At 39.4% G+C, this 25,352-nt stretch overlaps 3 protein-coding genes across 8 annotated transcripts in view; 2 read left to right on the plus strand and 1 right to left on the minus strand.

Moving 5' to 3' along the window:
• The window catches only part of HMGXB4 (HMG-box containing 4), a 22,688-nt gene extending 13,098 nt beyond the window's left edge, over positions 1-9,590 (plus strand). For 3 of the 6 annotated variants that reach the window (XM_072421145.1, XM_072421146.1, XM_072421147.1), the window contains exons 6-11: positions 1,903-1,984; positions 3,096-3,160; positions 3,265-3,370; positions 3,950-4,146; positions 5,349-5,471; positions 9,014-9,590. In XM_072421145.1, coding sequence (XP_072277246.1) covers positions 1,903-1,984; positions 3,096-3,160; positions 3,265-3,370; positions 3,950-4,146; positions 5,349-5,471; positions 9,014-9,058 — 618 coding nt within the window. In that variant the 3' untranslated portion in view covers positions 9,059-9,590. The remainder of the gene's footprint in view (positions 1-1,902; positions 1,985-3,095; positions 3,161-3,264; positions 3,371-3,949; positions 4,147-5,348; positions 5,472-9,013) is intronic. The other 3 variants (XM_072421148.1, XM_072421149.1, XM_072421150.1) reach the window with 3 other exon arrangements.
• PICK1 (protein interacting with PRKCA 1) overlaps positions 1-25,352 on the minus strand; it is a 624,859-nt gene that overhangs the window by 307,048 nt on the left and 292,459 nt on the right. The window lies entirely within an intron of this gene.
• Positions 21,307-25,352, plus strand: part of NOL8 (nucleolar protein 8) — a gene marked incomplete in the record, with an annotated part of 45,077 nt that continues 41,031 nt past the window's right edge. The window contains 2 exon segments of the mRNA XM_072421247.1: positions 21,307-21,685; positions 21,769-21,918. Coding sequence (XP_072277348.1) covers positions 21,786-21,918 — 133 coding nt within the window.

Raw genomic sequence — 25,352 nt, forward strand, 5'->3', positions numbered from 1 at the left:
TCCTTAAAAAAGTTTCATCAGCCACGATCAGCTATCTCAACATAGATGGCTGACAGGTTTAAAACTCAACCTTATAAAACCTTATAAAAATGTACAAATTCTTTATTTGCAATCATTTAAAAATAATAAACTTATAATAACAATAATAATCCATGAATTTCAATTAACAATTGCCTGATAGATACCAATCAAGTTAAAACACACTAGTGAATAGAAACACTTCCACAGCTCTGGATTTGTTACCATTGTCACATTTCTGTATAATATCCAGAACCTTTACTCAATACGTTTCCCAGCTAAAGAAGCTGCTTCTTCAAGAGACTAGGACTAGATGAATACAGCTGAACTAAAATGACAAAAATGTGTTCAACTAAATCAGAAAATCATGTTTCTCTGTTCCAACCTCTCCCCCCACACTGGGTCCCCTACGTACATCTTCAGTGATGGACATCATGCATTTAGTTAGTATCACTAGTTTCTGAGTAGAATTGCTGTGCCGGAACATATTACCCCATAATTGGGATCCAATCCTTAGAACAATAGTCCTATGAATGGAGCCCATAACTCCATGTGCAGCATCTCATGTAGAGGAGCCGGATTGTGACAACTGCCCGACTCTCCTGGAGCTATATTCCTCTTCAGCTTGTTCCTACTTTCTGTGTGATAGTTCCCCCTGCTCTTAGATTGTAAGCTCTTCTAGACAGGTCCTCTCCTCCTCCTGTGTCATTGCTTGTACCTGTCTGTCATTTACAACCCCTATTTATGTATAGTGCTGGGTAATATGTTGGCTCTATATAAATATAGTTTATTATTAATGATAATACTAGTATACGCCAGAGGTCGCCAACCGGTGCTCCAGTCTGTGGCTCTGGCCGTTGCACCCCCGAGCGGGGTCAGGAGAGTGATCCCGCTGGGGGGACGCATTGGCCAGAGACACGGACCATGTCCCCTGTAAGGATCCCAGTCTCAGGGAAGTCAGTGGGTTGTGTCTCTGGTCATCTGGCATCATGACCTCACTAAAGAAAAAGTGTCTCCCCCTTTGAGTGACATCTGGCTCCCCGCACATGCACGGTCAGGAGCCCGTAAATTTATTGGTCCGTGGGTCCGAAAAGATTGGCGACCACTGGTATACGCTACATATAATACTGAGCTTTATCTAAATGTGTGGGAAAACGCTCATTTTTAATTTAACCAAGTGTTTTTACCTTTGACCTGCTGAATGGTGTTTTTTTTTCCTTACTAAGTTATAAGGTAAAATATCCCCTGTATATGTTTTGTATGTTGCCCTGACCATGTGCACCAGACAGATCAGGGCAGTTCCATTTTTGCTTTAAAGCAAGCGCTTTGTTAACATTCAAGGGTAAGCTTTTTTTTACCTTCAGACAAAGTAAAATTGAAGACTCTCCTTAGCCTTCCTAATCTATACCTACACCTACCCCACCTTTTGCTTAGTTTTCTGAGTACAGCCCCTGTAACCTAAAGTTTAAATCCTGTGGTCCTCTTTACTATAGCCAATGCCTGCGAGGAAAGCCTTATACTAAACTTGTGATGGATCACCACTACTCCAGTTCCTTGGCATATTATGTATGCAAGGCTTCTGCAGTCACACACTGCAACATTCACATTTAATGTTACTACATTACTACACTACTACATTACTACACTACTACATTACTACACTACTACATTACTACACTACTACATTAGCTTTACACTGAAGAACTTTACTAAGTAGCAACAAATTACAAGATAATCTGCACTGGAGCTAGAATTTTTCAGCTAAAATAGTAGATTCAGTATTACATCTATGTAGTTTCAGAGGATGTTGGTAATGGCAGTGGTTATTTCTAAACTTACTCATTTTTTATTTTGTTTTATTTTACTATGCATATGTGTAGCCAGCCTAAGAAGAAAAATATGTCTGCATATCAAGTGTTCTCTAAGGAATATCGAGGCAGCATTATAGCAGAACATCCAGGCATTGGTAAGAAGCACTCAGCCGTTATTAATATTAACCAGTATTTATTTAGCAGGTGCCAAGAGCCTGACGTAGGTATCCCAGGAGGCTCTGCGCTCCCATTCAGGGGAGATGCTGCACCCTTTTTTTTTTTTTTTTTTTTTACATTTTCACTTTATATAAAAGGGTTGGTCTATCCTTTTATGTAAAGTAAAATTTTTGAGTTTAGGTCCGCTTTAAAGGGCAGCATTTTCTGCCTTTTTATGACTCTTTGCAAATTATTGTGCTAGTGTAATGGAAGTTGCAAATCTTTAGGTATTACTGTCTTAAAAAGGAACTTGTACCCACATTTAATGATTAGAACTAATTTTTTTAACTTTAATATGGGTAACTATTGTGGGAGCCATCTTCTGCCTTTACAATTGTTGTGCTCATCTGGAGAGGGAATTGCACATGGTGGGGATAGTGACTGGAGGGGTTTTGGATGTTTTTAACCTCCCTAGCGGTAGAAAAAAGTTGCTGAAACCGGTGACCCCAGGTGTGACCCCAAGTAGGTAAACCTTGGGGAAGGTTAGTGAATACTTCGCTTACTTGATCCTCCGGCGTCCCGCGGTGTCCTTGGCCGCAATCTCTGTCTTCTTTCTTCTTCCTCTGGCGTCTTCGCACACAATGAGTCACCGGGGAGGCCGGCGGGGCGGGAAATTCAAAATCCATTTGTATTGCATTCTATACAAAATACCTATATTGAATGCAATACAGTGGATTTATATGTGTAAAAACAGTACATTGTTTTCAAGAAAGTTTATTTTACAGTATATATATTAGTATGAGTACAATATATATTTTTTTTATTTAAAAAAATTTAAAAAAATGTAATTTAATATTTTTACATGATTTTGTGTTTCAAACTTTATTATACACATACTGTTATATTATACTGTAAAATACATTTTCATGAAATCAATGTACTGCTTTTAGACATAAAAAACCAAAAAGAAATGTACTGCTACTGTAGGGAGGTTAATGCTGGCTCTTACTGCCATTTTTTAATTTTGCTTTGAACTTCTTTAAGCAGCCTTACTATACATGCATTTTAGCCTATAAATCATCCTTTGCTGTTGTTTTATTCTGTTACCAGACTTTGGAGAACTTAGTAAGAAGTTGGCTGAGGTGTGGAAACAACTGCCAGAGAAGGATAAACTTGTAAGTTGAAACATTATAGGAAGGAAGCACTGCTTGTTCCAACATTGTGTGTTATTTGGGGTTTGTCTAAATACTGCATCCTAAATTCTATTTTTTGTCTACAGGTTTGGAAACAGAAGGCTCAGTATCTTCAACACAAACAAAACAAAGCAGAGGCCACTACTGTAAAACGCAAATCTAGCCCATCCGAGTCCTCATTAAAGAGCAAAGGTATGAACAGAATGCTAATAGTTATTGGTTTTCCCAGCACTAGGAAGTGCACAAAGGTATCTTTATATCTCCTTTCCTGGGAGAAATGAATGAGCTACCATTGGTCCATTTCCTGCTGGTTTACCTATTGCTTCTGTGACTTTAACCCTTTGGTTTGCCAGGTTAGACTAACAATGCAGTAAGTAAAGTCCTAATGTGTGTACCCTAGCAACTAGCTAGTTTCTTTGAAAACAACATGCAGAATTTAACCATTTGACACTAAATGCAGTGATTCTCTATAACAGTGTTATAACTAGGGTTACCCTGTAAGTTACTGGGGGTTTCCTTGAGAAGTTTATGGTTCTCAGGTTAGTAACCACTGACCCCAATGATCTGTTTGGCTATCTGTAGTGGTGACATTCTGGCCAGCAATGTAAGGGGTATCTAATGTACTAATGTACCGTGTGCTGGGGATATTGCAATTATACCATGGGTTTCCCAAGACCTCAAGGTTATTCTAATGTTTAAAATGTTGAGAAACACTGATAAATAAATTCTAGCCTTTTTTCTTGAATTCATATGTTTGTGCTTGATCTCTAGGTTCACCTTCATTCTCAGGCCTTTCCTCACCCCACAAAAAGTCATCAAGTAATACCCTGTCTTTCTCTTCTTCACCTGCCAAAGTCCCTGATACAGAGCCAATTGATGTGGCGGCCCATCTACAGCTGCTAGGGGAATCCTTGAGTTTGATTGGACATAGACTACAAGAAACTGAGGTGATGATCACCAAAAACCCTGTAGGTTATTGTCAAAACGATTCTGCATATTTTACGCATATAATTTTAATAATTATTTTATTATCGATAGCTCAGTAACTACCTGTTATGTTAAACTGAATGAACTGACACACCCTGCTTGTTCATTCAGTTAAGGTTCTTACAAATAGGAATTCTGCAGCACTTTTACAAAATGTGTCTTTATTTTATATCACATATCAATGATGGCCAACCTTGGGGGGAGCTCATTAGGTGTTGATCAGATATCTTTAAACTGAGGTTGTACTATGTCTTTTGCTAAACACAGCTGAGGTTGTGGGTGATCCTAGGGGACTGAGCTCTTTCTGCAGCCTCTTGTAACTCTTTGATGACCAAGACAAGCTCTGCAGTTGTTTCTTTTTGCATATCAAAGCACAGCTTGCTCCAGAAGTTATGGTATGTCTAGGCTTTATAAAGTTTTTTTTTTTTTGCTTTGTTTGTGATTAGCTCACAGTGAGGATTGTATTCAGTAACTGACACCACGCTGCCTAATATTATGTTATGTTGAGACAAACATCTGTCCTAATTGCATTCATTAAAATAATCTACCTCTTCTGACTTATATACAAATTCAATTTATGAACAAACCTAGAGTCCCTATCTTGTATGTAACTCGGGGACTACCTGAAATTGTTTCTGCAAAAAAAGGCAAACAACCTTTGGTATCCTAAATGTATGTGCTATGATTTTACCAGAAACAATAGGCTTATGCCCAATTGTCAAGTCCATTGAGTTGAACATTACATACTGTGTTTTTCTCACAAGAAGGGAGCAATCAGCTTCCAAAGGCATTGTATGTTATTTTCTGTGATGATCACTTCATTTCAATTCCAGCCTACTTCAACAGCACAATAGACGCTGAATGTTTGCACAGGATGATGAAGGGTTTGTAGCACCTCACCTAGCTTTATATCAGCTGTAATGTTTGGATACCAGCTCTTCTGATCGTCCTGACAGTTTAGTAACATACATATTTATGGCAGTATAAGCTAAGCAATTATGCTTTACATGGATTAAGTTGGTATTTACAAATTTTATTTCTCAGTAGATTCATGAACACCTAAAAAAGTAAATGTTGGGTTGCCTAGGTGCCTGATTTCATTTATGACTTTAGATGAATACTTTTAATTTTAGAACAGGACCATGTTCTTTCATTACCTGAGTTACCTCTCTTTTTTTTTAAGGGGATGGTTGCTGTATCTGGTAGTCTCTCAGTTCTTTTGGACTCTGTGCTTTGTGCCCTGGGTCCCCTGGTATGCCTTACAAGCCACGTTCCACAGCTGAATGCGTGTCCCAAGCAAGTTTTGGTAAGTGAATGTGGTTTGATATATCGTTATTTTTTTATTCATGTAATGTTTCTAGTGATTTTTTTGCAAAATAGAATATCTTCACCTCTAGTTTGTAATACTGAGGGGTTTCCACCTACCCACACTAAATACTGTTTAAATATGTAGATGTGAGTTTATTCTGTTATAACAGGTTTGGTTTATATATTCTTTAAAACCATTTCTGGTTTGACATTTGAAAGAAGCATTACAACTCTGGGTTCAGTAAATCTATCTACAAGTGAGCCATTGAATGAACACTACAACATTTCACACTTTCCTGGAAATCCTTTTCACATTTTACAATCCAGCTATACAAAAACTGTAGTTTACAGGTCTGCTGCATTTACTACAGATTTACTTAATTCAAGAAGGTCCTTACATTACGTAGTTTTGGTAAATTTTACAGCCAGACTGTAACTTGTATCAGGCAACTCTTTGGTTTTGTATGTGATTTAATGTAAATATAGTTTTCAATAAATATTTTATTTTAACATTCAAATGAGGAGGAAAAAAAACACAAAATCCCATTCTCCAGTCTTCCCCTCCCTTAACCAATGAAACAAATATTTGAATGGTTTTTACAACTTTGAAAATGTCATAAGCTGTAATATTAGTAATTACAAAATATGGTACAAGAATCCACAGTATTGGTTTTAACCCCTTTAAAAAATTTTAGGAGATGTCGTGCTATAGCTGCAAAAAGGGTTTTTTAAATATTTGTTGTAAAAGATTTTTCTTGGAATCCACAGTCACACTAAGTCTAAACTTTCATGGTAGCATAATCATATACACAAAGTGGGTGAACCTTGAATCATATGGACTGGAATGAGGTTTTCAGAACTTTCAAGACGGACCACAAAAAGCAGATTTTAGAACAATGAACATTAATAAATCTTAAACCAAATCTCCTAAAAAGTTTCTCCTGCAGGAAGTAAAGCATTAAAACTTTGGTTACACAAACCCTAAGGCGCTAATTGGAGACTTACTATTCTGCTAATGTGGGTCAGGTGCCCCTTAAATAAAAAGTTCACAGACCATCACTCTAAACGCATACGTATAGACAAAAAAAATGTGGGAAATAAGCTGGGAGGATTTTGGCGGGATATAATAGCTGAACTGTAAAGTTATTGACTTCATGCTGTATGTTCCATCAGTACAGGATTCTCTGCTGTCATAGGAAAGATTACTTTTAATTTTACTGCCATAGTTTTACAAAGTAAGAAAACAGCCAAAACCGGGTGATGGGCAATGCCCTCAAGCAAATAATAATATTGAAAGAGGACTTTCAGCTGCTTATCAATACAATTTAAATACATCTCTTTTTTAAATTGGAGGCCATTGCCAAATCCTTAGTGGAGTTACACCAGTAACTAATACTAACAAATACTTTACCAGGAACTAATCCGTGTAATCATGTCTGAGTGTATTCAATTCACATAAAGGTGGACATTTTGTCAAAAAATAATAATTGTGTGTGTCTCCATGGGCTCCTAAAGAACCGAACCTGTAAAGAACAGTCTCATTCTCGGGTTTCAGAGGGGTGCATAATAAAGAGCCAAAACAGTGTCTCTGAGAAGCGCTTCAGTCAGAGTAAGCAAGGAATTAGGCTAATCTGATCACAAAGGTTTGCTCCACTGTAGAAGGAGCCCCGGTCTACAGAACAGGGAACTTGGTCGCCCCTGGCAATGCTATGGAGGACTCTGATTATGACCCCATAGTTAGGCATAATTCCAGATATATGACGGTACACAGTAAATGGCCCTGGAACAGGAGGGAGCGTGTGGGCCAGCGGCATCATTTGAGGCAGAACTGTCCCACTTGTGTCTAGAATCAGACATGGTGTGACCATGTAGCAGAAAAGCGACATAAGGCTAGGGGTATAAGGCAGGCCCCACATATTCATGAGGTTATTGGAGAGCTATAAATGACCAAAGTCATAATAGAAATGCAATAGGAACAGAACAATTATCAGAGTTCCATCCAGCTGTTATAAAAGGAGCAGCAGAAGGGATGCTTCCCCTGTATGATGGGAGTGCTGAGCGTGTGTAAGTCTCAGATTATTAGTGTGGAGTTAGACTGGGGGACTGGGCTTTGGCAAGTACTGTTGCTGAACCAAGGCTCTATACTTTCTCTTTAACAATTTCCATCAATTTTAAGCAGCAGAATAAAAATCCCTGAACAGACAATTTTTTTTACCAGCAAGATAACATTATATTGTATCCCATGGGTTTTCAGATTCCGGTGGGATTTCAAATGGACACACATGGTTTTTAATATAATTTACCACTCACTAACATTTTCTACTTTAGAGCTATCAATACCTGACACATTCAAATCCATGGTAAAAACCAACAAAAGTGCTAAAATAACAAAAAACAAATTGGATAAGGTATTCTCAACAAATTTTTGGTTGTAAGATCCTCTAGTCTGAAGTTCAGAACTTCCATCTTGGGTCCTTCTGTCCTATGTCTGAACAAGGGTCTAGTAGATATCATGGTCCTTCCCGTCACTGCTGGCATCAACACACTCTTGGAATTCAGTCTCCTCTACTCGCTACCAGTCCTGGATCGTGGTTTGCTCTTCCAGGTCATAAATCTTTAAAAAGAAAACACAGAGTGTTCTGTCCAGTGGTCACAGCACCATCATGGTAATTCCAAATCACTCTCCAGAGGAATAAATTGACCCACTATTGATCATTATGGGTACTGGTACCATAAGGAGGAATAAAGAAAAGTGGACCGGGGGGGGGGGGGGGGTCCTTATGAGATTATAATTTATTAAAGTGAAAAGATCTTCAAAGGGCATTGATATATCACAATCAAGTAAACAATGCTTTATACATTTAGCTTTAAACAAGCAAAAAGTTTGTTACTTTCTTACTTCAAAAGACTTATCCCTATAAGATGTAATCAAAGGTGCGTAACAAGACTATTTTGTTACTGCATAAAAGGAATGCAAAATAAGCTCATTTACATTGTAAGCATTCAAGAATGACATTGTTTACTGCCTTGCAATTGACCACGGGACTTGCCTCTATCTCTCTCTATCTATCTCTCTCTATCTTCTCTATCTCGGCATACAACTTGGTACAGTATAGAGAAGCGGAAGGGCACCCTATATGACTTGGATGTTTTATACGTGGGATTTTGTGTTTGGGATTTATTTATGTATAAATTAATTAGTTTTTTTTTTTTTCCTTTTGTACAATGTTAATTGTATGTTTGGTATAATAAATTTATAGAGATACATATAAAAAAAAATGCAAAAACAAAAATGTGATGCATTACATAAATGTTGAATTGTAGCAGAGGATGTGAATGTTTGGACGATTGGCCAAGTATTGTGATTTGTTTCCACTATAGAAGGGATTTAGAATCTGTAATTGTTTTGTTACTTTTTATAAAGCCATGTGTCTGTTGTTGTTAAATTTTAGTTAACAATTTGAACTTAATATCACTTTGTTTTCAATGAAAATCCAAATACCAGTTGTGAATAGCTAATAAATATTTTTTTCTCCCTAGTCTAATACTTTGGATAACATCGCCTATGTGATGCCTGGCTTGTGACTTCGGGAGGAGAAATGACATTAAACGTAAAGAACGAGTTTTCTGCCTGTAAAGTACTGTAGTATATGTATAAAGAATGTGAATTGTTTTATAGCATTTTGTATTTTAGTACCTTTTCTACATGAAAGTTTTTTTTTCTGCACCACAGAATATCAAACAATATGGATATTGGGAACTTTCAACCTTTGGTGTTCCCAATTCTTCTCTTCCCTGTTATATCAAACAAATTAACGTGCAATAGAACAAGAGCTGCACCTGTGCAAGCCTGGGAATCTGCAGAGGGGTTAAATCTAATAGCAGCTTCCCAAAAGTTTATAAATGAAAAAAATATAATTTAATTCTGAATATTTCAACATGGCCAGGCATTTAAAAAGAACATGTATGGTGTTTTAATAAACAAGTGTGAAATTGTACATTTCTGTAAGAAAGTACACTGTACAAAGCGAGTCAATTTGTCTTATGTGTGGCTGTATGTGTTTATTTTTTTTTAACTTTTTATATGATTAAAAAATAAATGATATCATTAGATATATTTTGTGTAGTCCTAATAGTTCATTCTTTGTTCGGCCGGAAGAAATAATAATCTGGCTATATGTAAAAAATATTGTGTTTTTAATGTGGTGGCTGTGTGTGCATTGATATTGCACCTAAACTCAGAAAACTAAAATGAATGAACCTGTACGTATACCCGGTAACCCCATGACACTGGATTCCAAGAGTGTTTTGGGTTTTTGTAAAGAGAGCATTTAGAATTCCCAGTGACAGTATAGTTCTATGACTGTCGGTGCGTTTTCCTCTTTTAGTACCTGTATGTGCTAGTGGTAAGGGCAGCTTAAAGAGTTGGCCTTGTGAAAGGGGATCCCTTCTGTTGGGTAAGTACCTAAGACACCAATCAGCGGGGCATTCTGTTCCCACTGTGACCAATGTAAGGGTCATCTCCTCCAAAAGCATCTTGGTCTCACCAATATAAGGTGCACCTCTTTGTATAGTGCCTTCATTGTATTGCCTATTAATATGTATTCTGGAGATTGGATTTATTCATGTACAAATGCTCCTCGTGTAAGGAGGAGTGACAAACTCACTGACAGTCTGCAGACTCGTGATTGTGAAGAAGGAGGATGGAGCCTGGAGGACTGAAGAGTCATTGCATGGCTGTCAGAAGAGCTGGCCATTAAACCAGGATTACCTGTATTACCACAAATCAGTTTTATGTAGCTTATGATTTGTCAGTTACCTGTTTGCAACTCAAATATACAAAAATATATATAGGAAAACAAAGAGGTTAGAAGGGCCCTATTACTAAAGTTTGTAAACAGATATCTTTTGCCTAGTGGCACCATTAGTACTCTGGGACACACTGCTTCTTGCTCAAACAGTTCCCAAGTAGTCTTCTGACACCTGCATTTAATATTTAGTATTAATTATGCATTTAATATTGTGTTGTATTAGTCTGACTACTGCATGATGTATGTTAAGCTTTATGGAAACACATTTATTGCTGACTTGTGAGAAAATATTTGTTTTACTTTAGCTACATTTAGGAACAAAATATACAAACCAAAGATATCCACTCACCTTTGGAACATTTTAAAGTGAAGTTGAACTGGATTATGGTTAACAACAACCTGTTAAGCTCTCTCCATGCTGGGCATCTTCCATACGATGTGCGACCTATGGACTCCATAGCTTGAGATATGGCCCTCTAACACAAGCCCTCCTCTCTCTCCCATTTTCCCAAATGTTTCTCTATTATCTTACCATCAAACTCATTGTTCATGCGTTCATAATACAACAAAATGGAAATGAATATGTCATGTCATACATTATATTTTTGATTACAGTTTAATGTAAGTGTTAATTATTATCAATAGGAATACTGAATTCAAAAAACATCAAAAACCTATATTCACACCATGTACCATCACCTGTATTTTGGGGTAGTTACACTATACTTTTAGGGCTTTCATCATTGAGGTCAGTGCAGTGAGTACCAGTTAGTGTAATGTCTAAACTATAATATACTGTCATTCTCACTGACTGCATTAAATAAAACATGCGCACAAGCGCATACATACCTCTACCACTCAGAGTTATGTATGTTTTTCTATGACCTATCCTAGCATATTAAACATTTATTTTATTGATTCTAAACGGTCCAATCTTTTTCCACAATGTCCCACAAATCTCCCTGCATTTTCATTGGTCAGTTTTTGAATCATAGACTTCCATTTTGTCTCAGGTAAATGTATTACCAGCACCATCTTGTGGCCATTTTTCTAATTTCACACTTTTCTCCCTAATGTATACTTACCATTGTACACTTTTCCCACAGATTATTATTTAGGAATACAAACTATTATCCTGCCAAACCAACTGTAATCACCTGTATACCCTTCCATGTCAGATACAATACACCTCACCTCCAATATTGTAAGTGCAAATTATTAGTCCATTTGTAGCCGGTCACCTCATTTTACTCTTACAATATTAATTCTATTTGTTTCATTTAGAACATCTTTCCCACTTCCCATTAATCATATGTTATCCTGCATAAGCCACACCAACAAAAGATAAAGGCAGTAGTAGGTAAAAATACACGTTCTTTTTTTCATTGAGACAACCACCAATGAATAATTCATATTGATATCATCTTTACATTTCCCTTATTTCTTCTCTCTTTTCCATACCAGCTAGTCCATAACAATACTTGGTTTTACTTCTTCCCTCATGCTTGAGGAACAACAGGCACCACTTTTTGCCTCCTCTGGAAGTTCAAAGTTTCAGCAATCCTATTACGTAAGATGTTACAAACATTATTAACACTATTTTTACTCACTCATTGTTTAATAGGCATGTACATTAGATTAATTCTACTATATAATGTTACAATTTACAGGATCTCCCAATACCCTGAGGAAGCCCCACCGGGCGATACGTGTCGGGCAGGGAAATCTAGCCATGATTCCACATTAATATTGTTGGAACTTTTTGTAACTGATCTTTGATGGTAGAATAGTACACCTATGTTGAACTAAGGCTAGCATAGGTGGTCTTTGTTTAGGTTGTAAGACGCGAATAAAGTTTTCTTTTTTTTATGATAAACCGCTTGGCCCTACAAAAGCCGTTTTTCTTCTCCTTTCTCCTCGACTTTGACTTTCTATTCACCACAGAGACTTCACATTTTTGTTGGAATAAAGCACTGGGTACTTTCATTTCTGCACATCTGGAATAAAAATATGACTAGTATGGGGTAACATATTGTCTAATCTCCTAGCATACCCCTTAACCATACAAGATCTCATTTTAACAAACTCCTGGTGTGTGAGGTCACTGCTTTTTTTCTTGAGGCCTGGGCATAGTTGATACTTCTTCCCCCTGCAGAAACACTACTGTAGTCATGTGTTGCCAGAGTTGCCTGCTGAATTGGCCCCATTAGCCTGAACTAGAAGAAGAAAACATCCCCTCTTTCAATCATCACTGTAGGCAAGAGCAAAGCCATTTAGAAGAATGCAGCTCTAAAAATGCTGCTAATTTCTGAGAGCTGAGATTGTATAGGCCTATGAATGTTGGGGGATGTATAAGTAAGGCCTTAGGTTTTGAGTTAAAACTAGTTGGGATTGAAACTGGTAGGGATTGCATGATATAGAGTATCCTAGGATGAACAACAAGGGGGATAGTGGGCACCCCTGTCAGGTACCGTTGCGGATATGTGACACATCTGAATAAATTTTGTTTACCTTAACTTTAGCAGTTGGATTATGTTACAGAGATTTGAACCAATTCATATGAGTATGGAAACCAAGAAATTTCAGAGTCACGAACATGTAATCCCATGCCACCCTGTCAAAGGCCCTTTCGGAGTCTGTGACAGTAAAATCCCCCCAGCTTTCAATACCTGTGCCCTATAAATAAGATTTATAGCTTTGATAGTATTATCCTGAGCCTCCTGACTCAGCATAAATCCCACCTGTTCCCGACCTATCAGTTTTGGCAAAGAAGGGAGAATACAGTTCGCCATCATCTTGGCCATCAACCTAGTGTGTCTATATTCAGAAGAGAAATGGGTCTGTAGTTAGAACAAAATTTATCCAGTCTACCTTCCAAACCCGACTAGGTTTGATTATTAATTGGAAGATCGTAGAGGTGATAGAATTGTCTAAACTGATATGCTATCTGGGCTTGTGTGGGTTGACCTATATCATCCAATACCTCATAGATTTGGCTGGCAGCCTTAGACTCTCTCAGAGCCCTTGCTAAAAATCTCCCGCTTTTATTACCACTTTCGTAGTATAATTTAGTACGGAAAAATACAATTCTCTTGGCTTTACTATCTAGAATTTGTTTGAGATCCTGTCTGGCCTGGGACAAATGATGTTCTACTAATTGCGTTGGGGTGAATTTATGTGCCGCTTCAAGGGATGCAATATCGGGCAGCAGCTGTCTTACCCTCCCTCTTTCTTTTAGCTGATCCCAACTTTGAATTCACCTCTCAATGTTCATTTGTGTGCCTCCCATCTATGAATTGGATTGAATGTTGGATTCAATCTCCAGTTCCAAGCTCTATGATGCGTCTGTGATTTGAGCAGGGATAGGTACAGCGGAGCATGTCTGAGTGGACCTGAACTCCCATTTCCGCTCTATCCGGAATAGATATGCTTGGGAAACAAAAATATAGTCATTACATGTGTACTTATTGTATATATTTGAATATAAGGTATAGTACAGGGAGTTTTATTTTCATTTTCTGCAGTGTAGGGTAAGCTATGGAGGACTTGCCAATAAAAGTTCTTAATGCAGGATTTAGTGGAATAATAAAGTCTGCCCCAAAAACAATGTAGCTTTAGCAAAATTTTTCAGTAAAAAGATAACTGTCTGTAAAATGGTGCCTGACCAGAATTTGGAAAATTCACATTCGCTAGCGGCACGGTTTTGCCTTTCACACAGAAAAAGGAAAAATTCCCACACAGAAAAAGGAACCTCCTATTGGGATCAGCTAACTCTTTCAGTGTAAAGTGTAAAGTCCAGATGTTTACTCATGAGTGTAGTTACCCCTTTAGTTTTAGATGACGGGTCAGTGGCATGGTTGGCCTGCGAAAAGTAGGAGTTGTTTAGTTTTGGTATTTGTGTAGTTTTGAAATGGGTCTCCTGTAGAAATACTATGTCCACTATGGATTTTTTAAGTTCTCTAAAAGGAGATCTCTTTTCTGGAGTTTTGAGACCCTTTACATTATGTGAAAGTATTATGATATCATTCAAGGAAATATATCGGAACTTAGGATAAGTTATGGTTTCTAATTCATATCTGTGGGGTTACCCCCTAAACTATACCCCAGGGACGGGAAAAACAGACGTAACTGGATCGCTGGGAACCAAATGTCCCAGAAGATCCTATTGAAAGTTGGAGCATGTAAGGAGATACTCACACAACTCCAGAAGCGGGAAAGTGCCTTGGACTGTTATCACCGATTGACAAAATGTAAAACAGTATATACATATACAGTGAGGGAAAGAAGTATTTGATCCCCTGCTGATTTTGTACATTTGCCCTCTGACAAAGAAATGACCGGTCTATAATTGTAATGGGAGGTTTATTGTAGCTGTGAGAGACAGAAAAACAACAAAAGAACCCTCAAAAACCCAGTGCTCAAATATCAGAGCTTGCTGTGCATTGTAATGAGTGATATAAGTATTTGATCCCCTATCAACCAGCAAGATTTCCGGCTCCCTTGTGTCTCCCCTGTATGCAGATAACAAGCTGAGTTAGGAGCACCTTCTATAAAGGAGTGCTCCTAATGCAAGCTTGTTACAGTACCTGTATAACAGACACCTGTCGACAGAAGCAATCAATCAATCAATCAGATTCAAAACTAGCCGCCATGGCCAAGACCAAAGAGCTGTCTAGGGATGTCAGGAACAAGATTGTTGACCTACACAAGGCTGCACTGGGCTACAAGACTATCACCAAGCAGCTTGGTGAGAAGGTGATAACAGTTGGCGCGATAATTCGCAAATGGAAGAAACACAAAATACCGTATTTTTTGCCGTATAAGACACACTTTTTCTTCCCCAAAACTGGGGGGAAAAAGTTAGTGCGTCCTATATGACAAACGTGTTATAAAATAATAATAATATACTCCTCTTCTCTCTGGCAGCAGCACGTGTCTTCTGTCTGTAAAGCAGAGCGAAAGAAGCCGGCACAGCGCCACCTGCTGTTCCCTGTCCTAATTGCCGTACAGTGGAAAAAAAGCACAGAGTGATCAGAAGGGGAATTTGAATGACTGAGTGATCAGAAAGGAATTTTGAATGACACAGAGTGATCAGAAGGGGACAGTCAATGGCATAGAGTGATCAGAAAGGGAATTTGAATGGCACATGAGTGATCAGAAGGGGAATACCGGTATGAATGGCACATGAGTGATCAGAAGGGGAATAATCTTTCAGAATCTTTTTTTTCTAGATTTTCCTCCTTTAAAATTAGGTGCGTCTTATATTCCTGAGCGTCTTATACGGCGAAAAATACGGTACCTATCCATTTCCCTCGGTCTGGGGCTCCTTGCAAACCAAGAAAACAATTGGTAACACTGCACCGTGAAGGCCTGAAATCTTGCAGAGCCCACAGAATATCCCTGCTCAACGTAACACATGTACAGGCCCGTCTGCAGTTTGCCAATGAACATCTGAATGATCCAGAGGAGAACTGGATGAAAGTCCTTGGCATCAACTCGCGATGGAGGAGGAATGCTGCCTATGACCCTAAGAACACCATCCCCACCGTCAACCATGGAGGTGGACACATTATGCTTTGGTGGTGTTTTTCTGCTAAGGGGACAGGACACCTTCACCGCATTGAAGGGACTATGGACAGGGCCATGTACTGTCAAAGTGTTGGGTGAGCACCTCCTTCCCTCAGCCAGGGCGTTTAAAATGGGTCGTGGATGGGTATTCCAGTATGACAATGACCCAAAACACACGGCCAAGGCAACAAAGGAGTGGCTCAAGAAGAAGCACATGAAGGTCCTGGAGTGGCCTAGCCAGTCTCTAGACCTTAATCCCATGGAAAATCTGTGGAGGGTGCTGAAGGTTCAAGTTGTCAAACATCAGCCTCGAACCCTTACTGACCTTAAGAGGATCTGCAAAGAGGAGTGGGACATAATCCCTCGTGAGATGTGTGCAAACCTGGGGCCAACTACAAGAAACGTCTGACCTCTGTGATTGCCAACAAGGGGTTTGGCACCAAGTACCAAGTCATTTTTTGCAAAAGGATCAAATACCTATTTCACCCATTACAATGCACAGCAAGCTCTGATATTTCAGCACTGGGTTTTTGAGGGTTCTTTTGTTGGTATTCTGTCTCTCATACCTACAATAAACCTTCCATTACAATTATAGACCGGTCATTTCTTTGTCAGAAGGCAAATGTACAAAATCAGCAGAGAATCAATACGTCATTGGAGCAGCGAAGAGAGCGGCAGGGGGAGTATTTTTTAACCATGTCAGAAATGTAAGTGGGACAATAACTGTGTAGGGATTTGAAGGCAAAGCACAGGAGCTTGAATTTGATTCTAAGGTGAAATGGAAGCCAATGGAGAGAACTACAAAGAGATGTAGCGGAAGAGGAGCGGAGGGAAGGATGGATGAGTCTGGCTGCAGCATTCATAATAGATTGTAGAGGAGAGAGTCGGGTTAGTGGAATACCAGAGAGGAGGAGGTTACAGTAGTCCAGATGAGAGATGTATGGCGCTCTGTGTATACGAACAAATTTGATCGGTGAATCATTAGGACGCTCTAGGATATGATTAAAGAGGGAACGCACCTCAGATTCCAGTCGATTTGGAAGCACAGTCTGAGTAATACCCCTGATTCTAATGTTGTGATGCCTCCCTCTATTCTCTAGGTCCTCCACTTGTCTGTTCATCGTAAACAAATGCATGTTATTTGATGCAGCAATAGATTTAAGGCCCTATCTTTCCTGCCCCCTAGCACGATTAGATAGGGATTTATTGTCATTTAAACCAGTTAAAGAAGCTGTAAAAGTGTGCTTTATATGAGCAGCTACTGTCAGAGGTCTTGCCGAGCATGCATGCTGCCTACCTGCTGCACTGGTAAACTAATCATTAGAGTCCTCCTCCCTCTCTCCAGGCGCCATCTTGGGAGATTCAGGATCTTCGGCTTGCGAGCGGGATGATTAGAACATATCCGGCAATAGGGATTAGGAGCCTGGATCCGTGCGGGGAGGCTTCGCTGCCAGTGTCCTCTTTTGTATTTTCTTTTTTGAAGGTCTGCTAGAAGCATATCAACTATGTTTAATGTGCGTGTGGTGTTGTCTCTGGCTTACATCCTTCGATGTATAATACTGTTCAGAATAGGGGCTAATCTGTGTGCCAGAATACCGGAAAATAGTTTTAAGTCGCAATTGAAAAGCGAAATTGTCCGATAGCTGGAGCACGATTGCCGGTCTTTATTTGGGTTCAAAAGTACAGTGGTATGTGCTGATAGTGTATCCGGAGTGGGTTGGTGATCTTGCATTATGTTATTAAAGATATCTATCATGTGGGGGCCAATTATATTTAAATATTTTTTGTTATACGCCAGAGTGGGCCTGTAAGGGCTTGGGGCTTTACTGGACGCAGCCCTTGTGATGACTAATTGCAATTTCTCTAAAGTAATTGGCTTATCCAACAATTAAAATATTTCAGGCGAAATGTTGGGGAGACCAGGTTCATTGAGATAGTCTACAATTTTAGTTCCTTTAGAATCTATGCTCATGGCATCAGAATCTGGCGAAATATTATAAGGATGGCTTATAAAACATATGAGGGTGTGCTTTATCAGAATTAGCATGTACAGTAATCCCTGCATCATTCTTTATGCCAGGTATGTACATTAAAGCTTGTTTGGCTTTCGGGGCACGTGCAAGTGCTTTACCACAATGACTAGCATGCTCGTAATAGTAACGTTTACATTTTAATAGCTGCGAATCGGCATTGTCACAATACGACGCGTTGATTAGTACACACGTCCTAACAGTTTGGCTTTTACATCTGGCTATTGCTGTCGTTTGTGCCTAGTTTCCACATAAGTTCACAGATAACAAAGACAAATTGCATTCATTTGTCATACAAAACAGATTGATCATACATAAGTATACAACAAGTACAGAGAGCAATTTGCACAATGTCAAGATATAACTCTCTATCCTTAACTGGTTTGATGTTGGACAATCAAATATCTTCTGACTGTCCAACAACCTCTTAAATGGCCGTATGTGGCCCTAGACACATTCCAACTCAATGCTACATATATGCAATAGATTGAAAATGCTTTAATCATGTTGGTAATTGCACCCGAAGCGTTTCGCCTAGTTAGGCTTCTTCAGGGGTGGTAGCTTTGCAACATGTGTTATGGCATTTGTAGTGTTAATATCTAGGTCAATAAAAATAAGTATTACATTGCAGGTGTGTAAACAATATTTATTCTGGTATATGGTATGCACAACATGGCACACTACAAATATGGATTATGCCATATCATATACACCACATATATTATTGGTATAATGTCTAATTAGTCATATTTAAACTCATAAAGAGCATACCTCATATAACTCCTGTTAGATAGCACGATATTTGTCTTGCACAATGTTCTGAACTAGTAATATTCTCCTCAACATTGAGAGTGATGTAATAGCAAAAACATACAGGGAATAAATGCCTAGGGAATATAAAGGACATATGTAGCTTTACGTAAACCTTGCAGCTAATAGGGTTTCTTTAAAAAATAAGATAAATAATAGAGATGCATTAGTCTTTAAAAGTGAAAGGTATTACCTTAATGTCTAGGGAGCTAAAACTTCAGGTCCAGTCACTGGCAAGCATACGGCAGGCAGAGAAAGTGGTCTGTGCGAGTGTGTGTGCGCAGGAGCAGGGAGATCCAAGAGAACTCTCTCTCAAGGACCTCCTGCCTTGGCACACGTGCACGTAGCGTGGTTTCCAACGCGCCGCCTCATCCATTCCACATTATTGGGAAGGGAGGGGAGGAAGAGAGTAGGGACCAAGGGATGGACTTTTCCAGCAAGATACTCATTCCTCTTGATTTGGAATCAGGAGAGGAGCTATGATAACACAGATGGAACTGTCAGTTACACAAAGGTTTTTTATCATGTGGGAAAAATTTTATAAGATCTGCATGAATAAAAGTTTTCAAAGTATGAAAACCTGTATTGGCATTGGAAGAATCATTTAGCGTATTGTAAGACAGATAATAAAATTATTATTTAGAATGTTTACAGTATTTAATAGCGATTACTTTTCAGTATAATTGTTATACTCCTGTTAAATGTGAAGAGGGTTTCCCCTATAGGTTAGCAAGATACCTGGAAATAATAGTTAAATAAAATAGTGTATTAGGTATATATAGGGAATAGTATTATGTAGCCATATTGTAGCAATTCGTTATGTGATGCATAGTGCTCCCCAGAGGGTTTTAGCCAGGTGCTTCGCCCGGCTGCAGTACCTACCCCGCCCACCTCTCCTGGCAGCTCTCATCCTCTGCACAGATCTCAGTGAGGCTGCTCTGTGCTCAGCTATCTTCCATTCAGAGGATTGCTGCTGCTGGGATGAGAGGTGAGCACACACAGTTCAGCCTTCATGTGAACGAGACACAGGCAGCCCCGCCCCCATCTAATCAAAATGGGCCTCCCTGTCCACTTCTAACATTCTGAACTTCAATTGGGGAATGGGTAGGTGTAAGAAACTAAAAATATAGGTACATGGGGTATATGGGGTTTGAGGTAAGATGCAGACGGATATGTGTAACAGAGCAGGCAGCACATTTTGCTAGGTAGAGATTTATGTTCTCATAATGCCATACTAATTACATTTTAGAAAGGTTTAGCCACAAGTGTCCCCCACTTGCACCTACAGTTTTAGTTTCCTTTGCCTCCACGTGTACCTAAAAATTTCAAGTTAATCCAACCAATGGTTTAGGAGATCTGAAGGTTTAAATACAGCGAGTTGTTAGGCTGCAGAATATGACAAGCAGCTTTAACACTCACATAGCGATCACACTGCGCCGCTGATGACATTACACACTGCGGATAAACGTCACAGACAGTGTTTATATAGAATATGGGCAGTGATGAGAGGGGATCACTGTCTGTCTTGTCCCCATCTGATATCACATGCATGATGCTATTAAAGCATCACCAAATTTTTAACATTATATTAAAGAGTGACTTTCTCTGTTCTGTAATGGAAAAATGTGCGTTTTTTGTTTTTTTGTTTTTACACTTTTGTGGAGAGGACCTCTCCCCTTCAGTCTTCACTTCCATTTCGGTAAAGACTGAAGGGGAAATCTGCGGCCTCCTGGGATATTTGTGTCACATTATACTCCTTGTAATGGAGGAGCTCCGCTATGAGGAGAGATTAGCTGAACTGAATCTATTCTCCCTTGAGAAGAGACGTATAAGGGGGGTGATAAGAAGGAGCTGAGATCCTCCATTCCTTTTATTAATTTAGTTGCCCTTCTCTGCACTCTCTCCAATCCCACAATGTCCTGATAATTCTATCAGAAACTCCTCTATGTGGCTCTTTATCAAACGTTCTAAGACCTTTCCAACTATGGACATATTGCTCCCTTTTTGAAGATAGGAACCACATTGGCCTTACGCCAATCCATCGGTACCTTGCCAGTGACTAAAGATTCTCTAAAAATTAGAAATAATGGCTTTGAAATAATTGAGCTCAGCTCTTTGAGGACACATGGATGTAATCCATCAGGTCCTGGTGCTTTATCAACCTTAATTTTTCCCAGCTGTTTCTCAATCATGTCAACTCTGAGCCATTGTGACTCATTTAAGGCAGAGACATTGCTATTATGAATTTGGACTTGAGCTCTGCCATTTTGTGTACACAGAGCTACAAAAAGTGTTTAGTAAATCTGCCTTGTCTTTATGCCCAGTTACCAACCTAGCGACATCCTTTAAGGAGCCGACATGCTCAGATCTGAACTTTTTGCTAATAATATATTTGAAAAATTTTTTGGGGTTTGCCTTACTTTCCCTTGCAATCTGTCTTTCATTTTGAAGTTTTGCACATTTTATCTCCTTTTTACATCTTTTGTTATATTCTTTATAGGATGTACTTAGTTTATGTGCTAATCATGTTAGGGGAATGTTGTATTATTAAGGATTTGGACTTTTATATCATTGTGTCTTTTCTGCCTTCATTTACATAAGGAATACAGGGAGGTGTTTAGGTGACATTTGCTTGTTTATCTCCTTTTTGGTATAAAAGTATCCGTGTGTGGGCTGCTGCAAGTTTCTTCTGTGTTTTATTTGATAAAATTGCCATTATTGCTGTTACTTGGGGGTAATGGTTGTGACTTGTCACGCAGCTCTCTGTTATTGAGTCGTAGGGTGACCAGCTGGAGGAGAACATTAGGCGGAACCTAAAAGTCTGGGCTGTGTTTCCACGGGGTCCCTATTTGTGTCCGGACTCCTGCACAACGTGGGTGCGAGCCGTGAGTGTGAAGTCACGTGGTCTGGTTTATCGTTCAATTATACAAGATTGATATAGCGCTAACATATTGCGCAGCGTTGTTGTGTCTGTAACGGGGATGTTTGTATCTGTAAGTACTTGATTCGCCAATTGACTGCAATATCGGGAGTGATTCCTTTCTGCAATTTTTAAATGAAGATTTTATTTTGCCAGATACTCGTACTTAAATCATGGAAACAACAATAAAACGCTTATATGTCGGTGGAATTAGTCAATTTGTCACCAAAGAAGAACTAGCGGACAGATTTGGGAGATTTGGAGACGTCGGTGATGTGGAGATCATACACAGAAAGGATGAGCAAGGTAAGACATTTTCCTAAAACAATTTTTAACCAAAATTTGCCGTAAAAAGATTCTATTGCTGGGACGTATTTACTAATGAAAGCGTTGCAAGGGACGAATCAAATAAAAGGAATTTACGGTCTGTAATGCTGAACACTGCTCGCTCCGAAAACTTCTACCCAAAAATCTGCAGAAACTGAGAGCCAAACGCAACGTTTCCACTTTCCATAGAATGATAGGCGGCCCCTATGGACGGCTCTAATATTATTATTATTATTATTGGCCCTCCTCCTAGATGGCCCATATAGACGGCCCTTTTATTATTATTATTAGCCCTCCTTCTAGATGGTCCTTTTTTATTTTTTATTATTATTGGCCCTCCTCCTGGATGGCCCATATAGACGGCCCTTTTATTATTATTATTATTATTATTATTGCTCTTTTATTATTAATATTATTATTATTAGCCCTCCTCCTAGATTAGTGGTTGCCAACCTTTTCTGTTCCGGGGACCACTAAAATCGCTGGCTCCTGACCACGCATGCGTGGGGATCTGGGTGTCACCTAAAGGGGGAGAAACCTCCCCCAGAGTGATGTCATTATGACATAACCCCGCCCACTCTCCTGGTTATGTTCAGGGACAAGCCCGCCCACTTTCCTGAGCCTGGGAACTGTATGGGGGATGTGGTCCGTGCCTCTGGCTGGTACGTACCCTAAGGGGTCCTTCTCACTCCACTCAGGGGTGCACCGGCCAGAGCCACAGACCCCCAAAATTTTCTTGCGGACCACTGGTTTGCGACCCCTGTTCTAGATGGCCTAAATAGACGGCCCTCCTCCTAGACAGCCCTATTTATTGTTAATGGCCCTTCTAGACCGACCTTTTTATTATTATTAATATTAATTTTAGCCCTCCTCCTAGATGGCCCTTTTTTATTTATTATTATTATTGGCCCTCCTCCTGGATGGCCCATATAGACGGCCCTTTTTATTATTATTATTAGCCCTCCTCCTAGATGGCCCTTTTTTATTTATTATTATTAATATTATTATTATTGGCCCTCCTCCTAGATGGCCCATATAGACGGCCTTTTTTATTATTATTATTAGCCCTCCTCCTAGATGGCCCTTTTTTATTTATTATTATTATTATTATTGGCCCTCCTCCTGGACGACCCATATAGATGGCCTGTTATTATTATTATTATTATTATTGGCCAGATCTTCATAGGGGCCAGCCCCGTTTTCAGGGAGTGTAGATGTTTGCATTGCTAGATGGTTCCTCTGCTAACCTCATGTCAACTACTGTTTCCTGTAGTAATGTATGTTAAATCTAAAGTGCATGTGTGCTCAGAAAATAAGATTTGGTATTTGATCTAGAATTTTTTCTGGAATTTTATCTAGAAATGGTAATTAAAGTGGAACTAAACGGAATAAAAAGATGCCAGTAGGCAGATTGTTTATAGCAGAATGAACGGGTGATGTCTGAAATGTACTTAGTGTGCACAGGGCTGCCAGGGACCGGATGAAGATGGTGACGCCTGCTATTGAGCAAAGACCAGAAAGGTTTAAAAAAAGGTATGCAGGTAAATATTTTATTGTACAAGGGTCATCGCCCGTCCCTCCTGCCAAGGCTGGCCTTCTCACCATTTAAACTTGGTTCCACTCAAGCAGTAGCCTGTAAGAGTTCACCTTTCCCTTCCTGTGCATTAACACTACATTGCTTGTACACTGGGAGTTATAAAAGTGGAATTGTGTTCTGTCATTCCTTACTGGAGAACCAACAAACATCTCTCTGAACCTAAAAGAGAAATATGTCTGAACAGTGTGTGTTGTAGGAGTTTCAGCATGGCCCATAGAGCAAAGGAAGATGGAGGCCTGGTCTAATAATTATTATTAATCCTTTAGATAATGTAAATAGATGACGTGTCATTTACCTGCTTTCCTAGAAAAAGATATAAAATGAGAAGAAATCGGCCTACAGGATGCTGTGTGACCTAAAGGATTTGAAGTTACAAAAGTGATCTACACAATATATTAGGCAGGCTGTTTTAATGTTTGGCTGTGCTATGGGAAGATTGTCGTTAAAATAAATCGTTTAGGGACAGGGATTCTTTGGGGTTTAGGATGCATTCAGAGAGAAGTTCACCTGCTCAGTACTTTGTGTTTCTTATTCCTCGGGATACAGCTGCATGTGTGTTGTGTGTGTTTTCGGCCCCCCTACAGAGGAGGAAATCTCTAGCAGGTCTACCTATGCCATTTAGCATATGGTGCCTAATGGGCTAAATACAGATTGAAGGGTTGGCTGTTTCTTGTGCTCTGAAGGCAGCATTGGGCATTGCATGACTGATCTCCACGGGGAGTACACGTGTGGTGCCTTGCCACCTTTTCATAAGGAAAAACCAAGGCTGGCTTGGAGAATTCCAGGTCCTGGTCATTTGGGTATGGAGGAACAAGTGGGTAACCTATTTTAGTAGTGGCTTGGTTTTCCATCAGGCGGGGTCTGTTCAGTGCCGTTTACAGAGCAGTATCAACACAGGCAGGTGGTGAAGAATAAACCAAGCAGCATTTTTCTACAGTTCTGCCCCACGATAAACCGTAAATAAGGTGGCCGCTTTTGTTGGCTGTCTATCAGCAATTCCTTCACCAAACGTGGTAAAACCACTGATGCCTTCCCATCTCTAATGTTGATGTCAATGCAGCAAGGTTAATGGGGCAGAAGCTGTAACTGGGTGGTAAAGAAGGGTACACAGCAAATTTAGATGTTTATGCCATAGGTATCCAGTAACCTCTATTATTGTGTCAGTGTTCTACTGGCCCCCTATACTTTCCCCTTTACCCCCACCATTTTTCTAATGTCTGCCTCGGTGTTATGTCCATTCTTTCCATTCTATGTATTATGCCCCAACTGTCCAGTGCCGTGTATTGTGACCCAACTTCCTAATGTTCTCATAGAAATTTATTTAACATTGAAGGCATAATTCACTAAAATATGTCCAATATTTAATAAATTTAATAATAAACTTGAAATAAGAACACAAAAATCTGTTAAAAAATAGTGAAACGTAATATAACTGTACAGTGGCATGTATAATATAATTATATAAAGATTTCTTTGTATTGGACTCCAATACAGCTATTTTGTATTGAATGCAATACGTAATGATTAGAATTTCCCGCCGATACCCCTGCCCGCACCGACACATGCACCGACAACACCGGTAAACCCCGGAGAACGTCTCTGCAGTTTGCGGCTGAAGATCAAAAAGGAAGGATGTGTCCCCAAGACCTGCAGGAACCAGGAGGACGCCGGGGGACGCCAACGGAACAAGGTAAGTGGTGTTTACCTTGTGTGACTCGGGATTACTGATTTTAGCAAGTAAAATCTACCCCACACACTCGGCACTACCGCTAGGGGGGGTCAATAAAATCAATGTGATAGCAGCTGGGGGCAGGGT

This window comes from Pyxicephalus adspersus, chromosome 8 (assembly GCF_032062135.1).
Source record: "Pyxicephalus adspersus chromosome 8, UCB_Pads_2.0, whole genome shotgun sequence".
NCBI lineage: Eukaryota > Metazoa > Chordata > Amphibia > Anura > Pyxicephalidae > Pyxicephalus > Pyxicephalus adspersus.